Raw genomic sequence first — 25,441 nt, 5'->3', positions numbered from 1 at the left:
GGTTCGGATCGATCATTTGGACTTTAAAAATCGGAAAACCACTTGGTTGCACGAGAGGCGTGGTGCAATCGATTGTATATTAGCCTATCTCTATATATATATATATATATATATATATATATATGGACATAACTGGTGTCATTATCAATCTTATTGATCTTTAGACAATTAATGAGGCCTTTCATTATCACATGGAGTAGTGTGATTGTTTGTGTATGAATCCACAGATACAAAATTTTGAACGTAACAAATCAACAGATTAATTAATTCGTTCCAACTAACATGGATAGAAAACTGAATGCACAAATTAAAGATACCGTCATTACTCTGAAAAGTTCTTATAGGCAGAAGCTTGCTTTCTTGTTCAATAATGCATCTTTTTTTTTCTAACCTAAGATTAAAGTATGAAACAAATAATTAGTTGCATGGACCTAACAAAAAGAAAATAAAGATATCAATTAAGGCACAACAAGTCATTTTTTTTTTCATGGACCAAATTAAATGCGCTCATTCTTTTGAGAAAAGGAAGACCCAAAAAGCTGATTTACAATTGATTCCTTCTTTATTTCCTCCTAATTACCCAGCACTGGAGAAACCAATCATCTCAGCTTTCAGAGGGAATTAAACTGGACTTCTCAATTGCGTTTCTCAAAATCAGTGGAATCCATTCGCCCGACATTGTGCGCATCAACCTTTTGTTATGCCTTCAAAAGCCAGTTGATGAGGCATTTGTATAATTGTATTCCTCTTTTCCTTTTGTTATGACTTTCTCATAATATAATCTGATCTCTACGGGCTTTCTTTCAGTGACCCAACAAAATTCTTATTTCCCAAAAAGATTATTTTATAATAGATTCCTTGTTCATTTCCTCCGAATTACCAATGCACTGGAGAAAACCAATCACCTCTTCTTTCAGAGGGAAACTGGAGTTGTCCTTTGCTATATGAAATGGAGAAAATATTGTGCATTATTGATCTAGTCGTCCCTTTAGTTCAGACCGGAGTCCACTCCACCCCCCACCCAACATACATATATCAACTTCTATAATTTATTGTATTTTTTTTCCTTTATGTAATAATATATATATATATATATATATATAGAGGGGGGGGGGGGGGGGTAGTTTGGTTAAGCTCAAAATATTTTTGTTATAGCCTCTGGAACAAACAACTCTTTCTGACTTTCAAAGCCCACAAAATTGATCTGAACCGTTAGATGTTCAATCTATATTAAAATGTGCTTAGAGAACAAATTTTAGATTTTTTTTGGATTTTTTTACTATTTATTAAGATGGTTTCAAATCACTATTTTTCAATGGTGCAGAAATTTAATAAAAACAACGATTTTCAAACCATTTTAATAAATAGTAAAAAAATTCCAAAAAATGAAAAATTTGGACTCCAAGCATATTTTAATATAGATTGAACATCTAATGGTTCAGATCGACTATTTGGACTTTGAAAATTGAAAAACTAAGTCGTTTGTTTTCGGAACTTGGAAATAACGTTTTGAGCTTAGCCATACAATTGAAGTGCAAGCCCTACAAGTTCTTCCATAAACCCTCATGAATTTAAAATTATCAATAACCCCTCAACAAGTTCAGAAACCAATAAAGGAATCTCAGATATTTATCCAAACATTCCTGAGAAGTTAGAAATTCCAAAAATACCCTTACAGCCTTGAAGAACTCTGAATACATTCAAAATATACCCTTCCATAAAATATAGAAAAAACCTAATAAACCAAATAAATTTCTTAAAATCACGAATAAAATCCAATAAATTAAAGAAAATTTATAAACCCAAACTCAAAACGTAAAATACTCAACGTACAAAATATGTTTTCTCAAAATCATTATCTATAATGAAGGGTATATTTCCACCTGCTTTCTTATAGTGGCTCTAGTGCCCTACCACAATCTTTGGTCTCCAGAGATGGGTCCCTTGCTGCCTCTTGGGTTCATTTTCTTTGTTTTTTCCTAATTAATAAGCACTGAAGTAAGAGAAACCAATCATGAAAGCAGAGGGAACTGGACAATTCCATGTGGCGAGTAAATTAAACAAGCTTTCTTCCTTTTCCAAAAGGAATCAAAAGAAGCTTTGTTGATCGACAATTCCAAGTGGCTTGCACTGCAGAGTGGACCCCACGCGCTCTTAGTGCCATCATGAATTAATGAATGTTCACCCAAATTACATTGCGCGCATCAACCAGTGGCCTTCCTCCAAATTACCTGCTTTCTTTGGGTGACCCTACCAAAATACTTTTCTCCAAAAAGTTTATTTTACAAAAGATTCCTTGATTATTTCCTCCGAATTATAGAGGCACTGGAGAAACCAATCACCCAACATAGCATCCGCTCCAATAATTAACCTTTCAATTGTTCAGAGATTTGATTTAGCTCTCAGTCTCACCTCTCCTCTCCTATTCCTCTCCTACTTCTCTCCACCGGGCTCTAGCTAGGCTGTGCAACTCAACTCCAATTTCTTTCTTCCCCTCGTTGGTAAGAAAATCACTCCTCTATAATTTCTTCAGGTTTTTTCCTTCTATTGCTTGCTCCTGGAATTATGTTGCGATAAACACCATCTTGTTGCTTGTTTTGTTTGTGCACGTCAAATGTTTGATAAAATTCTCCCAAAGAGTATTATGTGCTATTTTTTGTTATGTTTCAAGTTTCAACATTCAACTGGGTAATTAATGTTTAAGTGTGTGAATAATTAATCTTTCTACTATCTTCTCCTCTACTTCTTTTAGATTGTTTTCCCCTACAACAACCTTCATTCAAGCAAATGTACATTCCTCTTTTCCTTTTGTCTTGCCTTTCTCATAATACACCAACATTTTTTGTTAATTGTCTCTAACTAGTTTCAGCTCCACCTAGAATACAGCAGAGAGATGGCTGAGAGCATTGTAAAGGTTTTGCTGACCAAGGTCACTGATGTTGGAGTTAAAGAGGTTTTACAGCTATACAGCGTTGATAAGCAAGTAGAGACTGTGAAACGCGAACTCGGCCGGATTCAGGTTTTTCTAAAGGATGCTGACAGCAAACATATAACAGATGACAAACAGAACCATTGGGTGAAGGAGGTGAGAGATGTTGGCTATTTAATAGAAGATGCCATTGACACCTTTCTCTCGGAGGTCCCTCCAAAACCGCAAAAATCCACTGGCATGATGGAGTCCATGAAAAGGAAGATGAAGATAACAAAAAAACTTCCAGCTGTACGCAAACTTGTCCATGAGATAACTGAGATCCAAACAAGGTTGACTGAGATCGAGACGAGTAGAGTCAGGTATGTATATATGTTGGTTTATTCACGACCTATGTTAATTAATTTTGATTTGAGTATTTTGTTTTGTGTTTTAGTGGAAGAGAGAATGACGAAGGAAAATAAAGGTAGCTTAAATTTTCATACTAAATTAATATTTTTCAACTCTCTTAACTCTAGAAAATATAAAAAATTAATTTACGTATAAATTTTCAAATACATTCACCCAAATTATTTGACTAATTAACCATTGAATTTAGTTTATTATCTCTAACTAAATTATTAATTTCAACAAGGTATGGAATCAATACTCTGGGCGAGGATAGTGGAGAGATTAGACTGCCTATTAGGCCACCCGTGCTACCGGACATTGATCCCGATATTATTGGGTTTAAGGAGGACCGAGACCATGTAGTCAAGGAGTTGTTGGATGAGACCACTAAGAGACGTTCTGTCATTTCAATTTGGGGAATTGGTGGGCTTGGAAAAACGACTCTCGCGCGGAAAGTATACAATTGGTATGTGCTATGTATTTGTTTTTAAAAAAATAAATCTTTTGCTTTAAATTTAATTGTTTGATCCATGTTGATTACACTCTTTATTTTGCAACAATAGAGCTTGATTGAATTTTATATATTTCTAATCAACAAATGTTTTCCAATTTTGTTCTAACTCGACCACTGTTGATTTCAACTTGGAGCTTTGCAGCAATTATGAAATATGTTTGATCAATTTACAGAAATTTAAATAGATTTGCCAAATTTCCAAATTTCTCTTAGTTTTTTAAGTAAAAATAGGATCAGAATAAGGACCGATGAGGTGAAATGCATGGGGTTCCTATATTCCTGCTGATATTGATTGAACGGTCTGGATCTAAAGAAAAATATTATGTGACCTCACGTAAAAGAGTGAAGCGGTTTTGAGATATGAGCATCCTCTGAGATATCTCCAATTTTGAGTTGATATATGAAAAATCGGGTCCGTTCAAATCCTCTGTATAAATCTCAAAGCACAATAAATTGTGCAGTTTTGTAACAGCCAACTAAATGTTATTATTAGGTAAATTGATATTATTTAGTTATTTAAGAAACCAACAATATTCATTAATAATAAAGTGTATCAGAATATATTTAGATAATGATGGTCTGACTTGATATTACAACCATTAAATTAAAAACACACTATGTCAGAAGCAATCATGATCAATATATCGGACACATCTTGAACAAAACATGTCGGATCAAATTTTATCTGTCCAAAAAAAGATTAAGATATTGATGATCCAATACGAACCCAACTCGATCTGAAATTTTGATTATGCATTTATTATTCTCGTTGTAACTTTTTCATTGAAGTAGGCTATTGAGGGTTAGCCAATGCCATGTTAAATTGTATTGAAGCCTATAACCCAGCGCAACCCAACAGGTCATTGAGGGTAGGCCGTATTAGCTCCTTGTGTTTTTTATATTCCATGGGTTATAGATATTGTGCAAATCTAAACAAGATCAACAGTTTGTATTGCGTCACAATTTTTTATTTACGCATAAATTTTACAATGGGTAAATAAAATCACAATTTAGGAGTGACTCTATGGTACTATATAGCATAGCACGGATGCGTCCGTACTACGGATCAATATCTTCGTTTCCAAAATTCGAATGGTCGATCTGAATCATTCAATATGAGTTTCATATAAATATGTACTTCCAGACCAAATTTTATATTTTTAAGAATTTTTTTAATATTTTTTTTAAGATAAGTAGAAAATCACTTCATCTGAAAATTCTATACCATCCAAAAACAGTGATTTTCTACGTATATAAAATAATAGTAGAAAAAATTCTAAAAAATGTAAAATTTGTTCTGCAAGTACATATTTATATGAAAATCATATTGAACGGTTCGAATTGACCATTAGTATTTTGGAAACGAAGATATTGATCCGTAGTACGGACCCATCCGTGCTATGCATAGTACCATAGACTCACTCATTTTTTATTTACGCATAAATTTTACATCAAACTCACACATACTTATTTTCTTAAAAGAGTCTATCATCTTTAAATTTTTGTTATACTAAAATCCACCAAATGTTTTATTTTTACAGTAATGATGTCAAGAAACAATTCGAACTTCGCATATGGATAGCTATTTCTCAAAAGTTCAAACTAATTGACATTTTGAGAAAAATAGCGAAAGAACTCCAGCTTCCTATTGATCCGAGCAAGCAATCAAATGATTTTCTTATCGAGATTCATGAGTCTCTTAGAGGTAAAATGTACCTCATAGTCCTTGATGATGTTTGGACAGACGATCTATGGACTCAAATTGGAGAGGCACTCCCAGACGAAGATAATGGAAGTAGAGTACTAATAACCACGAGGTTCTTTAATATTGCTAAAAAACCCGATCCCACGTGTGAACCGTACAGACCTGGGTTCTTAACGAAGGAGTTATGTTTAGAGCTTTTGTTGAAAAAGGCTCTTCCAAATCAGGATCCAAATAAAAGTTCCTTTGATGATCTTTCTGATATCCCAGATCAATGTGTCCATAAATGTGGTGCGCTTCCTCTTGCATTGGTGGTTTTAGGAGGCCTATTATCAACAAAGCCACGCAACTATGCAACTTGGAGTAAGGTGTTACAAACAATGAGTTGGCATGCTGATGATGGAAAGAAATGTAGCGAGATTATAGGCACTAGTTATGAGGATCTACCATTTGCTCTTAAGTCATGCTTTCTGTACTTTGCCGCATTTCCCGAAGATCATGAAATCAATGCCGTAGATTTAATTCGAATGTGGGTTGCAGAAGACTTCATACTACAAGAAGATAACAGAACATTAGAAGAAACTGCGGAGAATTACTTGGAGGATCTCGTGCAGAGGTATTACTTCTTCATTTAATGTATTACACATTTTACTGTAATGTGCTAATATCATTGTGTACAAGTACTAGTTCCAATTTATTTATTTATTCATTAAAGCCTTTAGTCGTATAGTAAATCATTTGGATCCAACAAGAATTCAATATAAGGAGCTCTACAGGATAAACAAAAGGAAAATAAGAAAAAAAAAACAAATAAAGCCATGTTATGTATAGAGTTTCAATTGAATTGTTTTATAGCTAAATATTTTTTTTATGAAACATTTACTATCCTCAAAATTTATGAATGTTAATATATAATACAGAATCAGTACTTTCTTTAACTACTTACCTTAGAAAAATGTGAGCACTCCAAATCGGATGTTCTTGTATGTTTAAAACAAATTTTCTGATTGTATTTTTAACAGGAGCCTGGTTCAAGTAAAATGTAGATCTCAATTAGATGGTTCTATTGAAGTTTGTTGCATTCACGATCTCCTACGGGATCTTGCTATACAAAAAGCCAAGGAGGACAACTTTCTTGTGGTGTATTCACATCCAGATTGTGATCAACAAAGCTTGAGTACGGCGCGTCGTGTGGCAGTTCACCATCCAGATTGTGATAAACTCGTGATGAGCCAAAACCTCCGCAGTCTGTTGTGCTTTCATGATAAAGTCATGCTGAATTGTTCTAAGAAAAAGCTGCTCAAAGTGGTAAGTATTGCAAATAGATGGAATAGAATAGATAGCATAGATGTGGGAATGTTTGAGGGATTAACTCAGTTAAGATATCTGAGTCTTAAAGGGTATATAAGTGACAAGTGTACTGGACAAGATGACAAGGATGGGAAAAGATGCTTGGAGAAAGTGATAGGCACCATGAAGAGTATACAGACCCTTTATCTATGTCTATATGTAGATGGAGCAAATGTCAACAATGTTCCTGATTGTGTATGGAACATGAAGACACTGAGGCATGTCTGGACAGGAAGACGTAAACCAAAACTACCACCATCAATAGAACTACCAAATTTGCAAACGCTTACAAGGGTTACTGCTAATGAATCATGGAAAACTGGGTTACCTCATCTACCCAATTTACGTTCATTAGCTTTAAAGAACGAATCATGTCCATGGACGGTAATTGCTGCTTTCCTAGGCACGTTAAAGAACCTGATCTCTCTCTTCCTAGATGGTTCTTTTTCGGGAGAGATATTTGATATGAGGGAATTCCCATTTTATCAGCATCTACAATTTCTAGAAATAACCCCTAATGAAATGGCCACTGTTGTTTTCATGTTACCTCCTCACCTCATTTCTCTTTGCATTCGACATTGCCACCTCAAGCAAGATGTAATGTCAGTACTGGAGAATCTACAGTGCCTCAAGAAAGTCACACTAGGTGAAGTCAAAACTAATCGAAAAATAAGATGTTCAGCTAAAGGCTTCAACCAATTAGAAGAATTGTGGCTTTTTGACTGGACCGTGCTAGAGGACTGGGAGATAGAGGAGGGGGCCATGCCCAATCTTAAAGAACTCTGTATTTATGAATGTAAAGAATTGTGTGTTCCTCAGGGGCTACGACACCTAACCAACCTTCAAGAATTGACATGGGTGAGGAATGGCCGCCATGAGAGTAAGAAAGATGAGGTTCGCAACTTATGCAAACATGTTCCTTCACTTTATATAGAGTAGCTGTTGATAGAGCCATGCATGGACTCTAGTCAATGCATATTTTACACCTCCAAGGCTCCAATTTCATATTTGGCATTGTTTTCTAGCTCTTAATTAAATTTCTTGTATGCATGTGTGCTTTGAATTTTTAATTTAATTTAGTTACTGATGTTTTTATTTTCTTTTTCTTTGAGATAAATTAATAACATATATAGTTAAAGATTGTATGTTTGAGTTTTCCCACATAATATATACAGCTATCTTCTTAAATACACGACCGGGGCAAATAAAATCATGTTGGGAGTACTATACTAAATTATGAAATATACGACTGACAAAAAAATAAATTTTTTAATTTAAAATAATAGTCAAATTCTCTTTCCTATTTGCAATAACGTATCCCACAATCTGATTTTTTTTTTTCCTTTTTGTTTTGAATTAAAAATATTTAAACGTGTCCCACCAAATCAAATAGGAGATATTTTTATTCTAGCATAAATGGCATCTCGAAATCAAATAGGGGATATGAAACGCGGTTGACAACATTGCTTTTCAACACAGTTTAATTTCAAGTAATTAAACGTTAATTCTGAAAGTGGAATGAAGTAAAACTATTTTGCATTGAAAAATATGTTCTTTCCAAAAAATAACCTTACAACCTTGGAGAACTCCGAATAAATTCAAATAACTTGCATAAAATCAGGGAAAAACCTAATAAACCCAAATTAATTTCTAAAAGTCACGAATAAACTCAAATTGATTCAAGAAAATTTATCAACCCAAAATCTGTATATTTTGATATCAAAAACTAAAAGACTTACTTAACATACAAAATATGTTTTCTCAAAAATTATTAAATATCATGAAACAATAAAATAGTGTTAGACATCCTATTCCTAGCCCATGTATCTTGTCTCTTTTTAATTCTAAGATTATGAAAAATATTGTGTTCTTCGAAATGTGAAACATGGTTGGCATTTATTCTCTTAATTAAATTTCTTGTATGCATGTGTCGTGCTTTGCATTCCTAATTTAATTACTGATGTTTTTATTTTCTTTTAACTGCGATAAATTAAGAGAACATATATAGTTAATGATTGTATGTTTGAGTTGTCCCACATATATATATATATATATATAGAGTGTGACTAATATGTATTCGGTAGCACTTCGGTCGAAGTGCTACCGATTTATTTTCCGATTTTTAAAGTCCAAATGATCGATCCAAACCGTTAGATGTCATCTCCATATTAAAATGTGCTCGGAGACCAAATTTTACATTTTTTGGAATTTGTTTACTATTTATTAAGCCACTTTGAAAATTGCTAATCCAACGGTAGCTTCTAATTTTTACTGTTTGGTAAGCCAAATTTTTTTAATATACAAAGGACGACGAACAATTTTTATTTATAAAAAAAAAGTAAAAAAAGTCCAATTTTTTTTTTTTAATCTTTAGCAATAATAATATTAATCGTGTTCCATCAAATCAAATAGTGGATATTTTCATCCAAGCATAAACGTACGGTGTTTAATTTGAAACCAAATAATTAAAGTTGTTGTTAGAGACAACATTTTAACACATCTAAAATGCTATTCACGGCATTGCTTTTCAACGCAGTTTAATTTCAAGTAATTAAACGCTAATTCTGAAAGTGGGATGAAGTAAAATTATTTTGTATTGAAAAAAAATGTTCTCTTTATTTGTCAAAAAGCATCATAATTAAATTAAGCACATATATATATATCCAATACATGACCTAAAATTATTTTGCATTAAAAAAGTCATATATGAATTAAGTAACTATGACGCACAAATAACAATCCGATAATATATATATAAATACCTGAGCTGGCTTCTCTCCCGTGAAACAAGGCCTGTCCTGTCCCACACCTTTTGTTCTTTTATTCTTTTGGTTAACACTTTCACCATAAATCATTAACTAAATTTTGTGTCCATCTATATATCCTTTTAAAGTATCGATCATGAGAGCAACGCACCTTAATTCCACATCCGCCTGAAAAATATAGCTACATGATCATATCATATTTCTTGGAATATATATAATTTCAGTACTCAATCAACATAGGTTGAACGTTGAACCAATCAGTAATTGAAAAAAAAACAAAAAAAATGCTTCAAAATGTTAGAAATTTGGTGTTAGAAGATTGCATTTTTGTAGTAGCTAGTGTCACTGCCTCATATTTATTCTACTTCCATATCCATAAAATTGATAGTCAGTAAGATATCATCTGTGTTAAGTCGAAAAGACTTTAAAAACACTAATTCACCATCCTCTAGGGGATACCTGATTTTCATTGAAATGAGAAACTGATCATTATATTTCTAGAACTGAATCACTATTATATTATATTTACAAAATCTTCAAGCTCAATATGACAATATTCATACTTTTTTCATATTATTAAATCTCCCATTGGAATTACATGAACCAATTAGAAAATATCCAAAATTTGAGAAGTATAAATTTTATATTTTGCCCTGAAAGTTTTCAAAGTGTCATCCATTTGATATGTATTGTATTTTTTTAATATAATAGTGTCATTCATTTGCTATATATTTTACATTATTTAAATGTAATACTTTATAAATAATATTTTTAAATAGGAAGTTATTTTTTTAAACAGGGTGTCAAAGATTATAAAATCTTTATGTTGAAATTAAAAACTAAAATTGAAGAATGCGAAAAATAAATGTGGATGCATGTGATGGGCATGCAGGAAAAGGAGAGAAAGGAATGAAGAGATAAAAAATAAGTTGAAGGACCTCTAATAACAACATTTTGTTACAAAAACAAATTTGAAAGAAGGATATTTTAATTTAATTTTTACTAAAGAAAAGTTTATGTTTTGTGAAAATTATTCTCGAACCAGTCTTAGCACCCTCATAGCTAGGAAAAACATAAAAGCAATCAATAACTGCATATATTAATTTGGAAACGATAGGAGGCGGAAAAAAATAAAAATGTAAAAATAAATATTGTGATTTCTCAATGAAAATATCCAGTTTTCTAATCGTGTTAATATAAAAAAAAATTAAGAAAAATGTTATGGATCGGATAACTTGTAATTAATTTCATGTGGAAGTTCATGCACAATAAATATATATATATATATATATATATATATATATATATATATATATATATATAGGGTCTGTCTAAATTGCTGCTGGCAGCATTTCGGCAGAGGTGCTGCCGGGGCTATATTTAGCCGTGTGATGTCCAAATAATAAATCCAAACCGTTAGATGTTTAATCTATATTATAATCTACTTGGAGACCAAATTTTACATTTTTTGGAAATTTTTTACTATATATTAAGCTGGTTTGAAAACCGCTGATTTCAGTAAATTTCTGCAGCATTGAAATCAGCGGTTTTCAAACCAGCTTAATATATAGTAAAAAAATTCCAAAAAATGTAAAATTTGGTCTCCAAGTAGATTATAATATAGATTAAACATCTAACGGTTTAGATTTGTTGTTTAAACATCAAAAAATAGAAAAAACAGTGGCAGCACCGCCGGCAAAAATGCTGCCGGCAGCAAATTAGCCACAGCATATATATATATATATATATATATATATATATATATATATATATATATTTCTTTTTATTATAGAATGTATAATTGGTGTATTGCAGTATTTATAATTTCATTGGAGTGAGTCTATGGTACTATGCATATTACGATTTGTTACCATGCTACGGCTTTATATTCGAGTTTTCAAATCCTAACGGTCGATCCGAACCGTTCATCTTATTTTCCATATTATTATGTGTTTAGAGACCAAAGTTTACATTTTATGAAATTTTTTTACTATTTTTTAGATTTATTGAAAATCACTGTTTTTGAATGGTCCAGAATTTTCAGATCAAGTGATTTTCTAAATATCTAAAACAATAGTAAAAAAATTTCAAAAAATGTGAAATTTGGTCTCCAAACACATATTAATATGGAGAACAAGATGAACGGTTCTGATCGACCGTTAGGATTTGAAAACTCGAATATAGAGCCGTAGCACGGTAACAACCCGTGATATGCATAGTACCATAGACTCACTCATTTCATTGATAATATATGCAGTGTAATGCCAAGTTGGTGTATAATAGGAGGCCACCAAATCCAATATTTTCCTTTTTCTTTTTTATTTAATTAGGGTGGACTTGGCCTACAAAAAAATACCCAAATTTCAAAGTGTTCTCTTCTTTTCCTTTCTCGACTGCCAGAGATAGCACAAATCTAAGAATATTTCAATTGAATGAATCTCTATACAAGAGAAAATTTCAATTGGATCCCTCTAAGATATTTCAATATTGCAAACGGGAACAGCACAGATCCCCTGTTTTTTTATTGGAATTGCTAAGAAAACCCTTAAAGGGCCAGTGGCAATATAGGCACAAAGTACTGATAGGAGTATATATATAAACAAAGACTCAATTAAGCAAGGATGACACAATCGCATTCTTATGTTCATGGAAAGGAAAGACACTCAGACATCAACCAAAACGTTCCACACGTATACTTGACAAAAACGCATCAGGTACATTTAATTTTAATTTTTTTTTAATGTATTCATATAACAACTAATTAAGAAACACCATATCTGTTATAAATTATGCAAGGGCATTGTCAAGTGACAGGGAACGTTAGTTTACTGCATCACAGGATTTTTGTAAGCCATCATTTTAGGAACTTCTGTGTATTGTAAGATTCATGTGTGAAGAATTTAGTGTAAAATAATGTATGTAATATTGGTTTAACCACTTTATACAAAAGTGCTCTATCCTAAAAATACTGAAACAGATAAACAAGCAAACGATGTGATAGAGTTCGTCAGAAAATGGATTGAATACAGTGCGACCTCAACCTATAAAACCATGATGGCCGGGGGATAAGTAGGATGGCAATTTATTGATTCGGTTAGAATCTTTTCATATCTAATGCTGAAACATAAAATTTTAACCCATGATGTCATGGAGAAGAGAATAAATTGTGATTTGAAGTGTGTCATGTGTGAAACAGCAACTCACCTTTTATTTGAATGGCCATTTGCAATTGCAACTCAAGTCTGGAACTGGATTTGTACTAATCTGAATCACCAGATTATGAAACCTAATGATTCAGTACCACTCACTTGGTATGACTCTGGAAGAATGAAGAAAGAGGTGGTTTGTGTGTACACACTGGTTCTTATGGAAACAACACACCGAATTAATTTTCAGAGTTAGAAAAATCCAACCACAGCAGGTGGTAGTGAGGATCAGTCAAGAGGTGAGGCTTTGGGCAAGATTTTGTTAATTACTGGTACAGGAGATCAGTCAAGTGGTGAGGATTTGGGCAAGTTTTGTGCTAAGTTTCACATACTGGTACAGGAGCATGCATATATTAATATCAGTTTGAGCTGTAACCCATTTGGGAACATTTTATTTAATGCAACTGGCAACCTCTGCCATGATTTTTCTAAAAAAAAGAAAAAACGAAAATCATGGCAAAAAAAATTAAAAGAAAGAAAGTTAAGAAATAAATGAAAATTTTAGAAATCGCATTAGTGTGAATTCTTCGATATCTTCTAGCACTATATATATATATGTTGTGAGGTTGTTTTCCATTAAAAGTTTTTATTCTTCATTTTCTGAATAAAACAATGCGAATTGAGATGAATTTTGACCTTAGTTATCATTTTCAACAAAATCCTCTGGCTCACATGGAGGCTATATTATTTCAAACAAAGATAATTATTAGTGATATAAAATAGTAGCATATTGTAATTAACATGTTGTAATATGATCACGTAACATTATTAAAAAAAGTATCATGTGTCGTGATGTTAGGCAGTCACATAGCACGTTTGATCCTTGTAACCACATATGACATGATTGTCTAAACATGTAGTGATTGTTATTATTTAATTATTTGTTTACGATTTAAAATTACTTCATTAAATTAAAAAAAAAAGTAAAATAAAATGTCAAAAAATTATGAAAAATAAGTGTTATTAAAATTAGACCGGATCGGATGAATGGAAAAAAATCAGATCTGAATACTTATCTGATTTGGTTAATTAAAAGGACAGTTTTATGTTATTGGATCTGTCTAAACCCGGTTTAACCAATCGATTTTCATGAAAATCCGCAAACCGTGCAATCAAAAGCCCGGATTTGTTACAAGTTCCATTCACTTCTCTTCTTTTCTTTTGTAATTTCCAGCTATGCAATTTTTTTTAACCAAACTCTACAAATTACAGGAGGGTATCACAATAATGATCTAATCATTTGCTTTATTATTCTCTCTACCAAATTTCTTCTAAACCTCTCGGCCGCTCTTCACAAGAAATTAAAGTGGCAATTTGTTTCTTCTGTCTTCTACAAAAAAATTCGCACAAATCCATGTAATCTGTTAGAATGATGACTGGTTTTGATGTTTGATTTTTTTGATTAATTTTTGTTTTAAGTTACTTGAAATTGTAATATCTTCTGATATTGATATACTGGCAAAGTCAGCCTATTATTTGAAATTGTTGGAATATTATGAATGTAGTTGTGTTAGATCAGCATTTAGGAGGGTGATTATCAAGAATTAGAAAGGTTAACTGAACGTACATCTACAAGAATAGGAGAGTATCCACGAACGATACTATCAAAACCGAATCAGCACGTTAGACTGATTTTCAATAAAAAAAAATACTGATTTTTAATAAATAAAAATAATAATGTGGAGTCCTGACTCGCCAGTAGCTAGGGGTGGCAACAAATCAAACCGAATCAAACTTATCCTAGTTTGATTTTAAGTTTGAATAAGATTCAAATTGAACTGGGTTTGAATTGTTTCGAAACAGATTAATTTCGAATCGAATTAATTGCGAACTATTCATTTTTCAAATCTAAGTCAATCGAATTACGAATTAAAATTTTTTTTGACAGCCCTATTTATACCGGTAGTTTATGCATTAGTTTTCTTCTTGCGGAACAAACTTCATACGGTTTTATTTTACCTTTCACAAATTCACACTAATAGATTATGGGCCAGTTCAAGATTTTCGTACTTTTTACACTGTTGGATTGATTAAAATCACAGCATGGACCTAGTCAAATGGAACGTATTACATTGTTAATTTGATACGCTGCTGAAATATTTTTCTATTATAAGTTACCATTATATTAACAATTTTGAGCTATGATATAAGTTTGGTTCCTGCATTATTAAATATTAATGGTTGAATCCATTAGTTGTATTATTTGAGATTCAAACCTAAATAGTTCGTGAATCAATTTCGAACGAATTATATCCAGTTTGAGTTTGACTTGAATAAGATTTGAGTCAAACTGATTTAATTTGTTTCAAAACGAATTAATTTTGAATCTAACTAAACTCAAATCAAACTCAAATCAAATCAAGAACTGAGAATTTTTTTGCCACCCCTACTCAGCATGTCTTTACCCCCCCCAAAAAAAAAGAAATGCTTTTCTCCATGCACTTCTGTCTCTTCGGCTCATTTTTCAATTGATTCCTTCTTCATTTTCTCCATTGACAAAGCAATGGAGAAACCAATCACTTCTGCTTTGAGGAGATAACTGGACATGTCCTTTCATAATGGAACGGGGAAAATTAGGAATCCATTCAATTCCAAGACACTTTTTGTTTGAAACTAACGTGCCCTTCGCGTGAACGGCTCGGGGCCGGATGCTATCATGTTCACATATTCATTGAAAATGTGAGTAAAACCACTAATTTCTATTAGGTACCTTCTCATTACCTTCTTATGGAACGGGAGAACGACGTGGAGAGATCATGCACATAGAAGTCATCTTTATTCTCATTCATCCTCTTTAATGAAGGGGATTCCCTCCGTTCTAGAGCGCACTCTTAGAAAACATATGAAAGCAATCACTAACGTTAACACTCTTAGAAAACATATGAAAACAATCACTAATTAAAAAGAGGCCGAAAGAAATTAAATGAGAGGAAATAAAATAGGAAGTTATTATAAAGTGGAGTAAAATTAATAGAAAATTTATTTTTATACTTTCAAAAAATGGATAGATACTATTTTACACCTAGTTGATTTCATACAAAAAATATAATGGTTTTCTTATGTCATTCTTGCTAGAAATAAAATACTGAATTTTTTTTTAAAATAATTAATTTAAATTTAAGTTTGCTTTTAAAGAGTAACTGGACTTATTCTTTCTATTTGAAACAGAGTGAAAAAAAGAAATCTGTCCGATCCAAAACAAGCTTTGTTGACCGACAATTTCAAGTGGCGAGCAGTCTCTCAGTCGTCACGTCCACTTCAGAATGGACCCCACGCGCTCTTAGTACCTAACATTGCGCGCATGAATCAGCGGCGTGCCTTCCTCCGAATTACGTGCTTTCTTTGGGTGATTTACAATTGCAAGCGGCGCGCCTTCCTCCGAATTACCAAAATACTTTTATCTCCAAAAAAAGTTGATTTTACAATAGATTCCTTGTTTATTTCCTCCGAATTACCAAGGCACTGGAGAAACCAATCACCTCAGCTTTCAGAGGGAAATTGGAGATGTCCTTTTCTTTATAAACGGAGAAAATATTGCACATTATTGACCGAGTCGTCCCTTCAGTTCGGAGTGGACTGCACTCACCCAACATAACACCCGCTTCTATAATTAACCTTTCAATTGTTCAGAGATTTGATATAGCTCTGAGTCTCACCTCGCCTATTCCTCTCCTACTACTCTCCACCGAGCTCTAGCTAGGCATTGCAACTCAACTCCAATTTCTTTCTTTCCTCACCGGTAAGAAGGTTTTTTTCTTCTCTTGCTTTCTTATGCGATTATGCGGTGAACACCACGCATATTGTTGCTTGTTTTGTTTGTGCACGTCAAATGTTTGATAAAATTCCCCAAAGAGTATTATGTGCTATGTTTTGTTATGTTTCAACTTTCAACATTCAACACGGTAGTTAATGTCTAGTGTGTGAATAATCTTTCGACTATCTTCTCCTCTACTTCCTTTAGATCGCTTTCCCCTACAACAACCTTCATTCAAGCAAATGTACATTCCTCTTTTCCTTTTGTCATGTCTTTCTCATAATACACCAACATTTTATTTTTCTCACTGGTTTCAGCTACTGCACCTAGAATACAGAAGAGAGATGGCTGAGAGCATTGTAAAGGTTTTGCTGACCAAGCTCACTGATGTTGGAGTTAAAGAGGTTTTACAGCTATACAGCGTTGATAAGCAAGTAGAGACTGTGAAACGTGAACTCGGCCGGATTCAGGTTTTTCTAAAGGATGCTGACAAAAAAGTTATAACAGATGACAAACAGAATCATTGGGTGAAGGAGGTGAGAGATGTTGGCTATTTAATAGAAGATGTCATTGACACCTTTCTCTCGGAGGTCCCTCCTAAAATGCAAAAACAGGCCGGCGCAATCGAGGCCATGAAAAGGAAGATGAAGGTAATAATAAAACTACCAGATGTACGCAAACTTGTCAAAGAGATATCTCATATCCAGAGAAGGATGACTGAGATCGAGACGAGTAGAGTCAGGTATATATGTTGGTTTATTCACGATCTATGTTAATTTTGATTTAGAGTATTTTGTTTTGTGTATTTAGTGAAAGAGAGAATGAAGAGGAAAATAACGGTAGCTGAAATTTTCATACTATATTAATATTTTTCAACTCTGTTAACTCTAGAAAATCTAAACATTTAATTTATGTATAAATTTTCAAATACATTAACTCTAATTAGTTGACTAATTAACCAATTAATTATATTTATTATTTCTAACTAAATTATTAATTTTAATAAGGTATGGAATTAATACTCTGGGCGAGGACAGTGGAGAGATCAAACTGCCCATTAGGCCACCTGTGCTACCGGACATTGATCCTGATATTGTCGGGTTCAAGGAGGACCAAGACCATGTTGTCAAAAAGTTGTTGGATGAGACTATCAAGAGACGTTATGTCACTTCGATTTGGGGAATTGGTGGGCTTGGAAAAACAACTCTCGCACAAAAAGTATACAATTGGTATGTGCTATATATTTGTTTTATTCATAGGAAAAAAAATAGTTTAGAATTTAATTGTTTGATTTAAGAATTGATTACACTATTTATTTTACAACAATAAATCTGGTTGAATTTTATATATTTTTGGTCAACAAGTGTATTCTAATTTTTTTTTGTAATTTAACCAGTGTTGATTTCAACTCTAAGCTTTGCAAAAATTATGAACTATGTTTCATGAATTTGTAGAAATTATAAATCAATTTGCCAAATTATCGAACCCACTCACTCAGCCACGTACTATAATTTTCTAACAAATTGTCTGATGAATTTATGATTTACGAGACAACTGTGAACTGCCTCATATGATTAGTTTTGTAGGTAAAAACCTAAATTTTATTAAATCAAGTCCATATAATTTTTAATTTTTAGTAAATCAATTGTATATAATTAGAAGAAAAATATGTAATAAGACAATTCATTGCAAGGCTGACAATAATTGACTGAAGAGATGGGTCGAATTGGTAAGTCGAGACAGAATGCATCTTAATGATCACTCAGTCGAGTCAAAAAAGTATGTATCCTATCCATGAAAGAAAAAATCGAATTGGAATATGGATCGGTCTTTTGACCTTCGGATTGGAATTTCAAACTTTTTTGCCAGAAACTTATTTCATACTAAAAAATAATTTGTGAACAATTTCTATTAAGACAAATAATTACAATCAAATAATCCACTAATACAATATAATACAAACATTACTTCTCTTCAATAGCTTTTTAAACACTTATATTTACATATAGTTATCTATTCTAGCAACAAAAGGTAGCATTGTGTGGTGGTAGTTAGCTTAGTTGATATTGAAGAGCTCCATGGTTCGACTCACGTAGGAAGTAAAAAGATTTGGAGAGTGGCCAAAGTTTGACTGGATTGGACCATTTCAGTCAAAATTTGACTGGAATTGGACCATTGCAGCTGAAATTTGACTGAAATCGGACCATTTTAGCTGAAATTAGACGAAAAAATTACCTACCCTATAACTCAGCCTGAAATCGGATTGGTACGGCTTGATTCCGGTCCAATCCAGTAAGAATATATCTTGTTCATATCCTCTAAGACAACAAAATATTTTTGTTTAGATCCGCACCGTCTAATCAAAATCTGAACCAATCAGACCGAGGTAAAATGCATGGAGTCCCTTTAATATATTCTTGCGTATTTTGATTGAACGGTCTGGATAAAAAGAAAAATATTATGTCACCTCAGATGATATGACTTCGTCGAAATCTAGCGTTTGACTCTTAAGAGTGAAGTGACTCTATATGTTTTATAACAGAGAACTAAATATTTGGTTTATGCATGCTGAACCATCCAAGTCATGTTGGCGCTTTCTGATCATGCATGCAACTTACTCTGGTTTCAACCTCTTGCTACACTTAATTTAGGATAGTATACAGCATACTGTTCAAATAAATCAAGATAATAAAGTATTGAAATCAAAGGAAACCACTGCTGGTTTCACAGGGGCAATCAGCTGATAATATATATACAACATACTTATTATTTGGCTGCCCATTTCTTCTTCATTTGCTGAGCCAACCGGCTGCCTCCATTTCCATGAATTTCTTATATTTTCTAATACTACAAAATTCATTATAATTATAAAAATGTGTAATCATCTTGGCATATTTTTAGAGTCAAACACTAAAGTTTTTATTTGTTCTTATTATTGACTAATACATGATTATGCAATCAATTTTTAAACTAATCACATTTAAAGAAATTGATCAAAATAGACTTTCAACCTTTGCCATGTGGGCACTTTACTTGTGTTTTATAACAGACAACTAAATGTTATTATTACGTACCTTACTAGTTGTAAATTGATATTAGCTAGTTATATATTTAAGAAACCAACAATATTCGTTAATAATAAATTGTTTCAAAATATATTTAGATAATGATGGTTGATATTACACCCATTGAACTAAAAACGCAATATGTCAGAAACAATCATGACTGAACATCTTAAACAAAACATGTCAGATCAAATCTTATTGTTTAAACAAAGAATGGTGGTTGAGGCCATCGAATCAAAGTAGGTTCGATGTCCATCGAATCAAAGTAGGTTCGATGTCCATCGAATCAAAGTAGGTTCGATGTCCATCGAATCAAAGTAGGTTCGATGTCCATCGAATCAAAGTAGGTTCGATGTCCATCGAACCTACTCTCAAGTCTAGTCAGTGCCATGCTAATTAAAGTGTATTGTTCTAAGTGGAAGCCTTTATTAACCCAACCCAGCAGGTCATTGAGGGTAGGCCGTATTAGCTACTTAATTGTGTTTTTTTTTTTTTATATTGCACGAGTTATTGATATTGTGCAAATCTAAACAAGATCAACAGCTAGATTAGACCCACGGACATTTTATGAATAATATATAAAAAAAAAACCAGCTAGATCTCATAAACAACGGCTGAATCGTGCGAATTGATACTGTACAAATCTATTTTTATTACGCCAACAACTTTTGCAATACCATGCAAAAAATAGGAAGAAAATAGAGAACCATTGCCCTTTATATTGGTCACGAAAACCACAAACTTCTATTTATGCATAAATTTAACCCTCAAAACACACTTTTTTTCTTTTGTTAAAAGAATCTATTATCTTAAAAATTTTGTCATAATAAAATCCAATAAATGTTTTATTTTTGCAGTACTGATGTCAAGAGACAATTTGAACTTCGCATATGGGTAGCTATTTCTCAAAAGTTCGAATTAATTGACATTTTGAGAAAAATAGCAGAACAACTCGATCCTCCTATCGACCCGAGCAAGCAACCAAATGCTTTCCTTACCAAGCTTCATGAGTCTCTTAAAAGAAAAAAATACCTCATAGTCCTTGACGATGTTTGGACAGACGATCTATGGACTCAAATTGGAGCAGCACTCCCAAACGAAAATAAGGGAAGTAGAGTACTTATAACCACTAGGTTCTTTAATGTTGCTAAGAATGCAGATCCCACGTGTGAACCATACAAACTTGGGTTCTTAACAAAGGAGTTAAGCTTAGACCTTTTCTTGAAAAAGGCTCTTCCAAATCACGATTTAAATGAAAATGCTTTTGATGATCTATCTAATATCATAGATCAATTTGTCCATAAATGTAGTGGGTTGCCTCTCGCATTGTTGGTTTTAGGAGGCCTATTATCAAAGAAGCCACAAAACTATATTGCTTGGAGTAAAGTGTTACAAACAATGAGTTGGCATGTTGATGATGGAAAGAAATGTAGTGAGATTATAGGCACTAGTTATGAGGATCTATCATTTGCTCTTAAATCATGTTTTATGTACTTTGTTGCATTTCCTGAAAACCATGAAATCAATGCCACATCTTTACTTCAAATGTGGGTTGCAGAGGGCTTCATACCACAAGAAGATAACAGAACATTGGAAGAAACTGCAGAGAGTTACTTGGAGGATCTCGTGCAGAGGTACAACTTACTTCATTTAATGCTTTACACATTTTACTTTAACGTGCTAATATCATTGTGTACAAGTACTAGATTCAATTTATTTATTTATTCATAAAAACCTTTAGGCGTATAGTAAATCATTTCGATTCAATAGGAATCCAATATAAGGAGCACTACAGGAGAAACAAAAAGAAAAGAAGCAAAAAAAAATAAAGCCATGTTATGTATAGAGTTTCCAACTAAATAGTTTTGAAGCTAAATATGTTTTTTTGATGAAATGTTTACTGTCCTCAAAATTTATGAGTGTTAGTTAATATTATAATACATAATCAATACTTTCTTTAACAATTTACCCTAGAAAAATGTAAGCTCCAATAATTTAGTTATGACATTTATAAGCACTCCAAATTTGATCTTGTATGTTAAAACAAATTTTCTTATTGCATAATAGGAGCCTGGTTCAAGTAAAATCTAGATATCGTGATGGTTCTATCGAAGTTTGCTACATTCACGATGTCCTGCGGGATCTTGCTATCCAAAAAGCCAAGGAAGACAACTTTCTTGTGGTGTATTCACATCCGGATTGTGATCAACAAAGCTTGAGTAGGGCGCGTCGTGTGGCAGTTCATCATGTAAATTCTGATAAACTCGTGATGAGCCAAAACCTCCGCACTCTATTGTGCTTTCATGAAAAACTCATGCCGAATTGTTCTAAGCAAAAGTTGCTCAAAGTGGTAAGCACTGAAGCCGGTCATATGGATAGTATAAATGTGGGAATGTTTGAGGGATTAACTCAGTTAAGATATCTGAAGCTTACTGGGGTGCTAAGTGACAAGTGTACTGGACGAGAAGACAAGTACGGGAAAAGATACTTGGGGAAAGTGATAGGCACTATGAAGTGTATACAGATTCTTAATATCAATTTAAAAGTATGTGATGAGGGATTCGTAGATAATTTTCCTGACTGTGCATGGAACATGAAGTCACTGAGGCATGTTGTGACCGGATTCTGTGCTCCAGAACTGCCGCCATCAACAGAACTACCAAATTTACAAACGCTTACAAAGGTTACTACCAATGAATCATGGAAAACTGGGTTTCCTCATTTACCCAATTTACGTACGTTAGATTTAGAGCACAAATCATGTTCATGGAAGGTAGTTGCCTCTTTCCTTGGCACATTAAAGAACCTAACCTCTCTCAACCTAACCGGTTCTATTCCAGGAGACATATTTGATATGAGGGAGTACCCATTTTATCAGAATCTAAAATATCTACTATTAGAGGCTAATGAAAGAGCCATTGATGTTATCATGCTACCTCCTCACCTCATTTGTCTTGATATTATTAATTGGGAATTCAACCAAGATCTAATGCCGAAACTGGAGAATCTACACTACCTCAAGAGTCTCATGCTAAGTGGAGTCAAAACTAATCGAAAAATGAGATGCTCAGCTAAAGCCTTCAACCAATTAGAAGAATTGTATCTTCAAGAATGTACAGTGCTAGAGGATTGGGAGATAGAGGAGGGGGCCATGCCCAATCTTAAAGGACTCCATATTAATGGATGTAGAAAATTGTGTGTTCCTCAGGGGCTACGACACCTAACCACCCTTCAAAAATTGGATTGGTGGGATGTGGGCCATGAGGGAAAGGCAGATGAGGTTCGCCATTTATGCAAACATGTTCCTTCACTTCATATATTATGTTTATAGAGCCATGGGAGTATTTTACGTACTCCAATTCCAATTTCATATTTAGCATTGTTTTCTGTTCTCTTATTAAATTAATTTCTTGTATGCATGTGTGCTTTGCATTTTTAATTTAATTACTGATGCTCTCACACATGCGCGCGCGCACACATATATATATAGCTATCTTCTTAATTAAATAGGTTGCACACGGGGCAAATAAATCATGCTGGGAGTACGCGCGTACTGTACAAAATTATGAAGTATACATACGTACGTACGACTGATAAAAAAATAAAGTTAATATATAAAGGACCATGACAAAATTTTATTTCTAAAAAAAAAATAGTCAAATTATATTTTATATTTGCAAACGTACGCATCCCACAATCCGATTTTTTTATCTTTAGCATTAAAAATATTTAAATGTGTCCTTTATATATTTTCATCAATCCTAGCATAAACCGAGTTTCGAGACCAAATAAAACTGCTGGCAAAGACAATTTTTATTTTATTTTAAATATAATACTTCATAAATATTATATTCTTAATCGGAACACAATATTTTGAAATACGCAATGTCAAAGATTAATTAATATTTTTTATTATGAAAATTAATACTAAATTGAAAAAATGTGAAAAAAACATGTGCAAGCATCTAATGTTGAGGAAAAAAGAAAAGGAGGAAGAGGATAAAATTAATTTGATGGACATATATACAAGAACATTTGTTTAAAAAATTAGAAAGAAGAATTATTAATTTTTCTTTTAAAAAAAAATTATGTTTTGTATTAGTTCTTCTTGGACCAGTCTTAGAACCCTCTTAGAAAAATTAAACTACGTATATATGAGAACAAATTAAAGGAGACAGCAAGAAATTGAAATTTAAAATTTGAACATGAAAGATAAATAAACTGATGCATCTAGGGGTGCTCATCAGTTTGATTCGATTCAAATCGAATTGAAATAGGTAAATTAAAGTTTTATTTGATTTCAAGAATCAAACTGAACCGAAATATAATATTACTCATAAAAATTAATATTTTTTTTTGTTAATTTTTGAATTTTATAAAAGATGAATTTAAAATTTTTGCTTGGTTCGGTTTGACTGGTTTTGAACCGAAGCACACAATATGCATTACGTTGTAACTTTTGATTTTTTAAAAATGTTTGGTTCGAACGGGAGATGGGTTTAAAAATTTTGATTTGTTCAGTCTAACGGGTTTTTTTTTATTTTCTAAACTAAACCGAACTAGTAAATTAGGTTTTAAAAATAAACTGAAACGATTGATTTAATCGGAAAAAATAACTTATAATTAATTATGAACATACACTACTACAGAAAAATACTTTACCATCGATTGAAATTGTTATCCGCCATCGGGTTCCAACCATTATCAATTGCCCTGATCAGAAATGTATGCACATATGTCATCGGTTTGAGCCGATGGCGTTAAGCTCCAACCAGTGTTGTAAATAACGGTATGCAGTCGTCGGACGGATAGGGTACCGCCAAGCGATTAATTGGGAATAATCGGGAATAATCGGCCATAATTGGAAATAATCAGTCAATTAGTCAGAAAAATCCATAACGGTTTGGTCACCGCCAACGACTAATCTACCGATTAATCGGCTTAAACGGACGTTTTTTACAACACTGGCTCCAACGCGATCAGTTGGAAATTGGGGACAGATGAAAATAATATGTTGGGTGTTATTAGCCATTGGCAAAAGCGTGTTACAACACTATGGTGTTTGAGTTGGTGTTTGCAGGTCCTAGTTTGCCAACAGTTATTGCTTCGGACCGTTGGTGACTTATTTTTATATATTTATTATATATGACTCTATTAGGCTAGCCTCCATATATATAACGCAAGATAAATAACATATATAATCTCTCTCTCTCTATATATAGCACTAAATCGAATACAAATAACATGCAACAAATTAAGCAAGAGAATATAGAAGACCAGCAAACATATATATAGAACAATGCAACACTAAATTAACCAACATAATTAATATATAGCACTAAATTAACCCAAGTACCTTCATCAATTAACATATATGTTCTGTTGCAACAAATTAAGACAACTCCCAAGACATACCAGAATCACACACCGGTCCCCTCCACCCGTATGATTAACTAAAGCCATCAATGAATATTTCAAAAATCACACCCCCACTAGTTGCATATATGACATAAACAACCAACAACATTGTACTTATATCAGTTAACTTCCAAAACACAACTATTAATTGTTCTAGCGAGCACCTACAAAAATGTACATCATATGTACCCAATGTTTTTAATTTCAAGAAGTACATGCATCATCGGTCGTGAACCTCGTGTAGTTCTGCATAAGTATATGGATGGTGGTAGGGGAGACTGTATATTTAAATGAAAACATGTTAATAACAGCATATGTATAATTAATTAAGAACTTAAAATCAGTGCA

At 32.8% G+C, this 25,441-nt stretch overlaps 2 protein-coding genes across 2 annotated transcripts; both read left to right on the top strand.

Moving 5' to 3' along the window:
• Nucleotides 1–2,366: 2,366 nt before the first annotated feature.
• Nucleotides 2,367–8,030, top strand: LOC144548689 (disease resistance protein RPP13-like). Its single transcript, XM_078297419.1, has 5 exons — nt 2,367–2,501; nt 2,864–3,291; nt 3,564–3,785; nt 5,375–6,151; nt 6,558–8,030. Exons 2-5 carry the CDS (start codon nt 2,894–2,896, stop codon nt 7,822–7,824), a joined length of 2,664 nt encoding a protein of 887 aa, XP_078153545.1. The 5' UTR covers nt 2,367–2,501; nt 2,864–2,893; the 3' UTR covers nt 7,825–8,030.
• On the top strand, nt 3,158–23,126 carry LOC144548691 (putative disease resistance RPP8-like protein 2). The gene is made up of 5 exons (XM_078297421.1): nt 3,158–3,261; nt 17,323–17,352; nt 17,618–17,839; nt 20,964–21,309; nt 21,743–23,126. The coding sequence occupies exons 3-5, from the start codon at nt 17,620–17,622 to the stop codon at nt 23,004–23,006; spliced, it is 1,830 nt and encodes a 609-aa protein (XP_078153547.1). The 5' UTR covers nt 3,158–3,261; nt 17,323–17,352; nt 17,618–17,619; the 3' UTR covers nt 23,007–23,126.
• The last annotated feature ends 2,315 nt before the right edge of the window (nt 23,127–25,441 follow it).

This window comes from Carex rostrata, chromosome 33 (assembly GCF_964058835.1).
Source record: "Carex rostrata chromosome 33, lpCarRost1.2, whole genome shotgun sequence".
NCBI classification, from domain to species: Eukaryota; Viridiplantae; Streptophyta; class Magnoliopsida; order Poales; family Cyperaceae; genus Carex; species Carex rostrata.
This window is presented reverse-complemented; position numbering and strand designations above follow the sequence as displayed.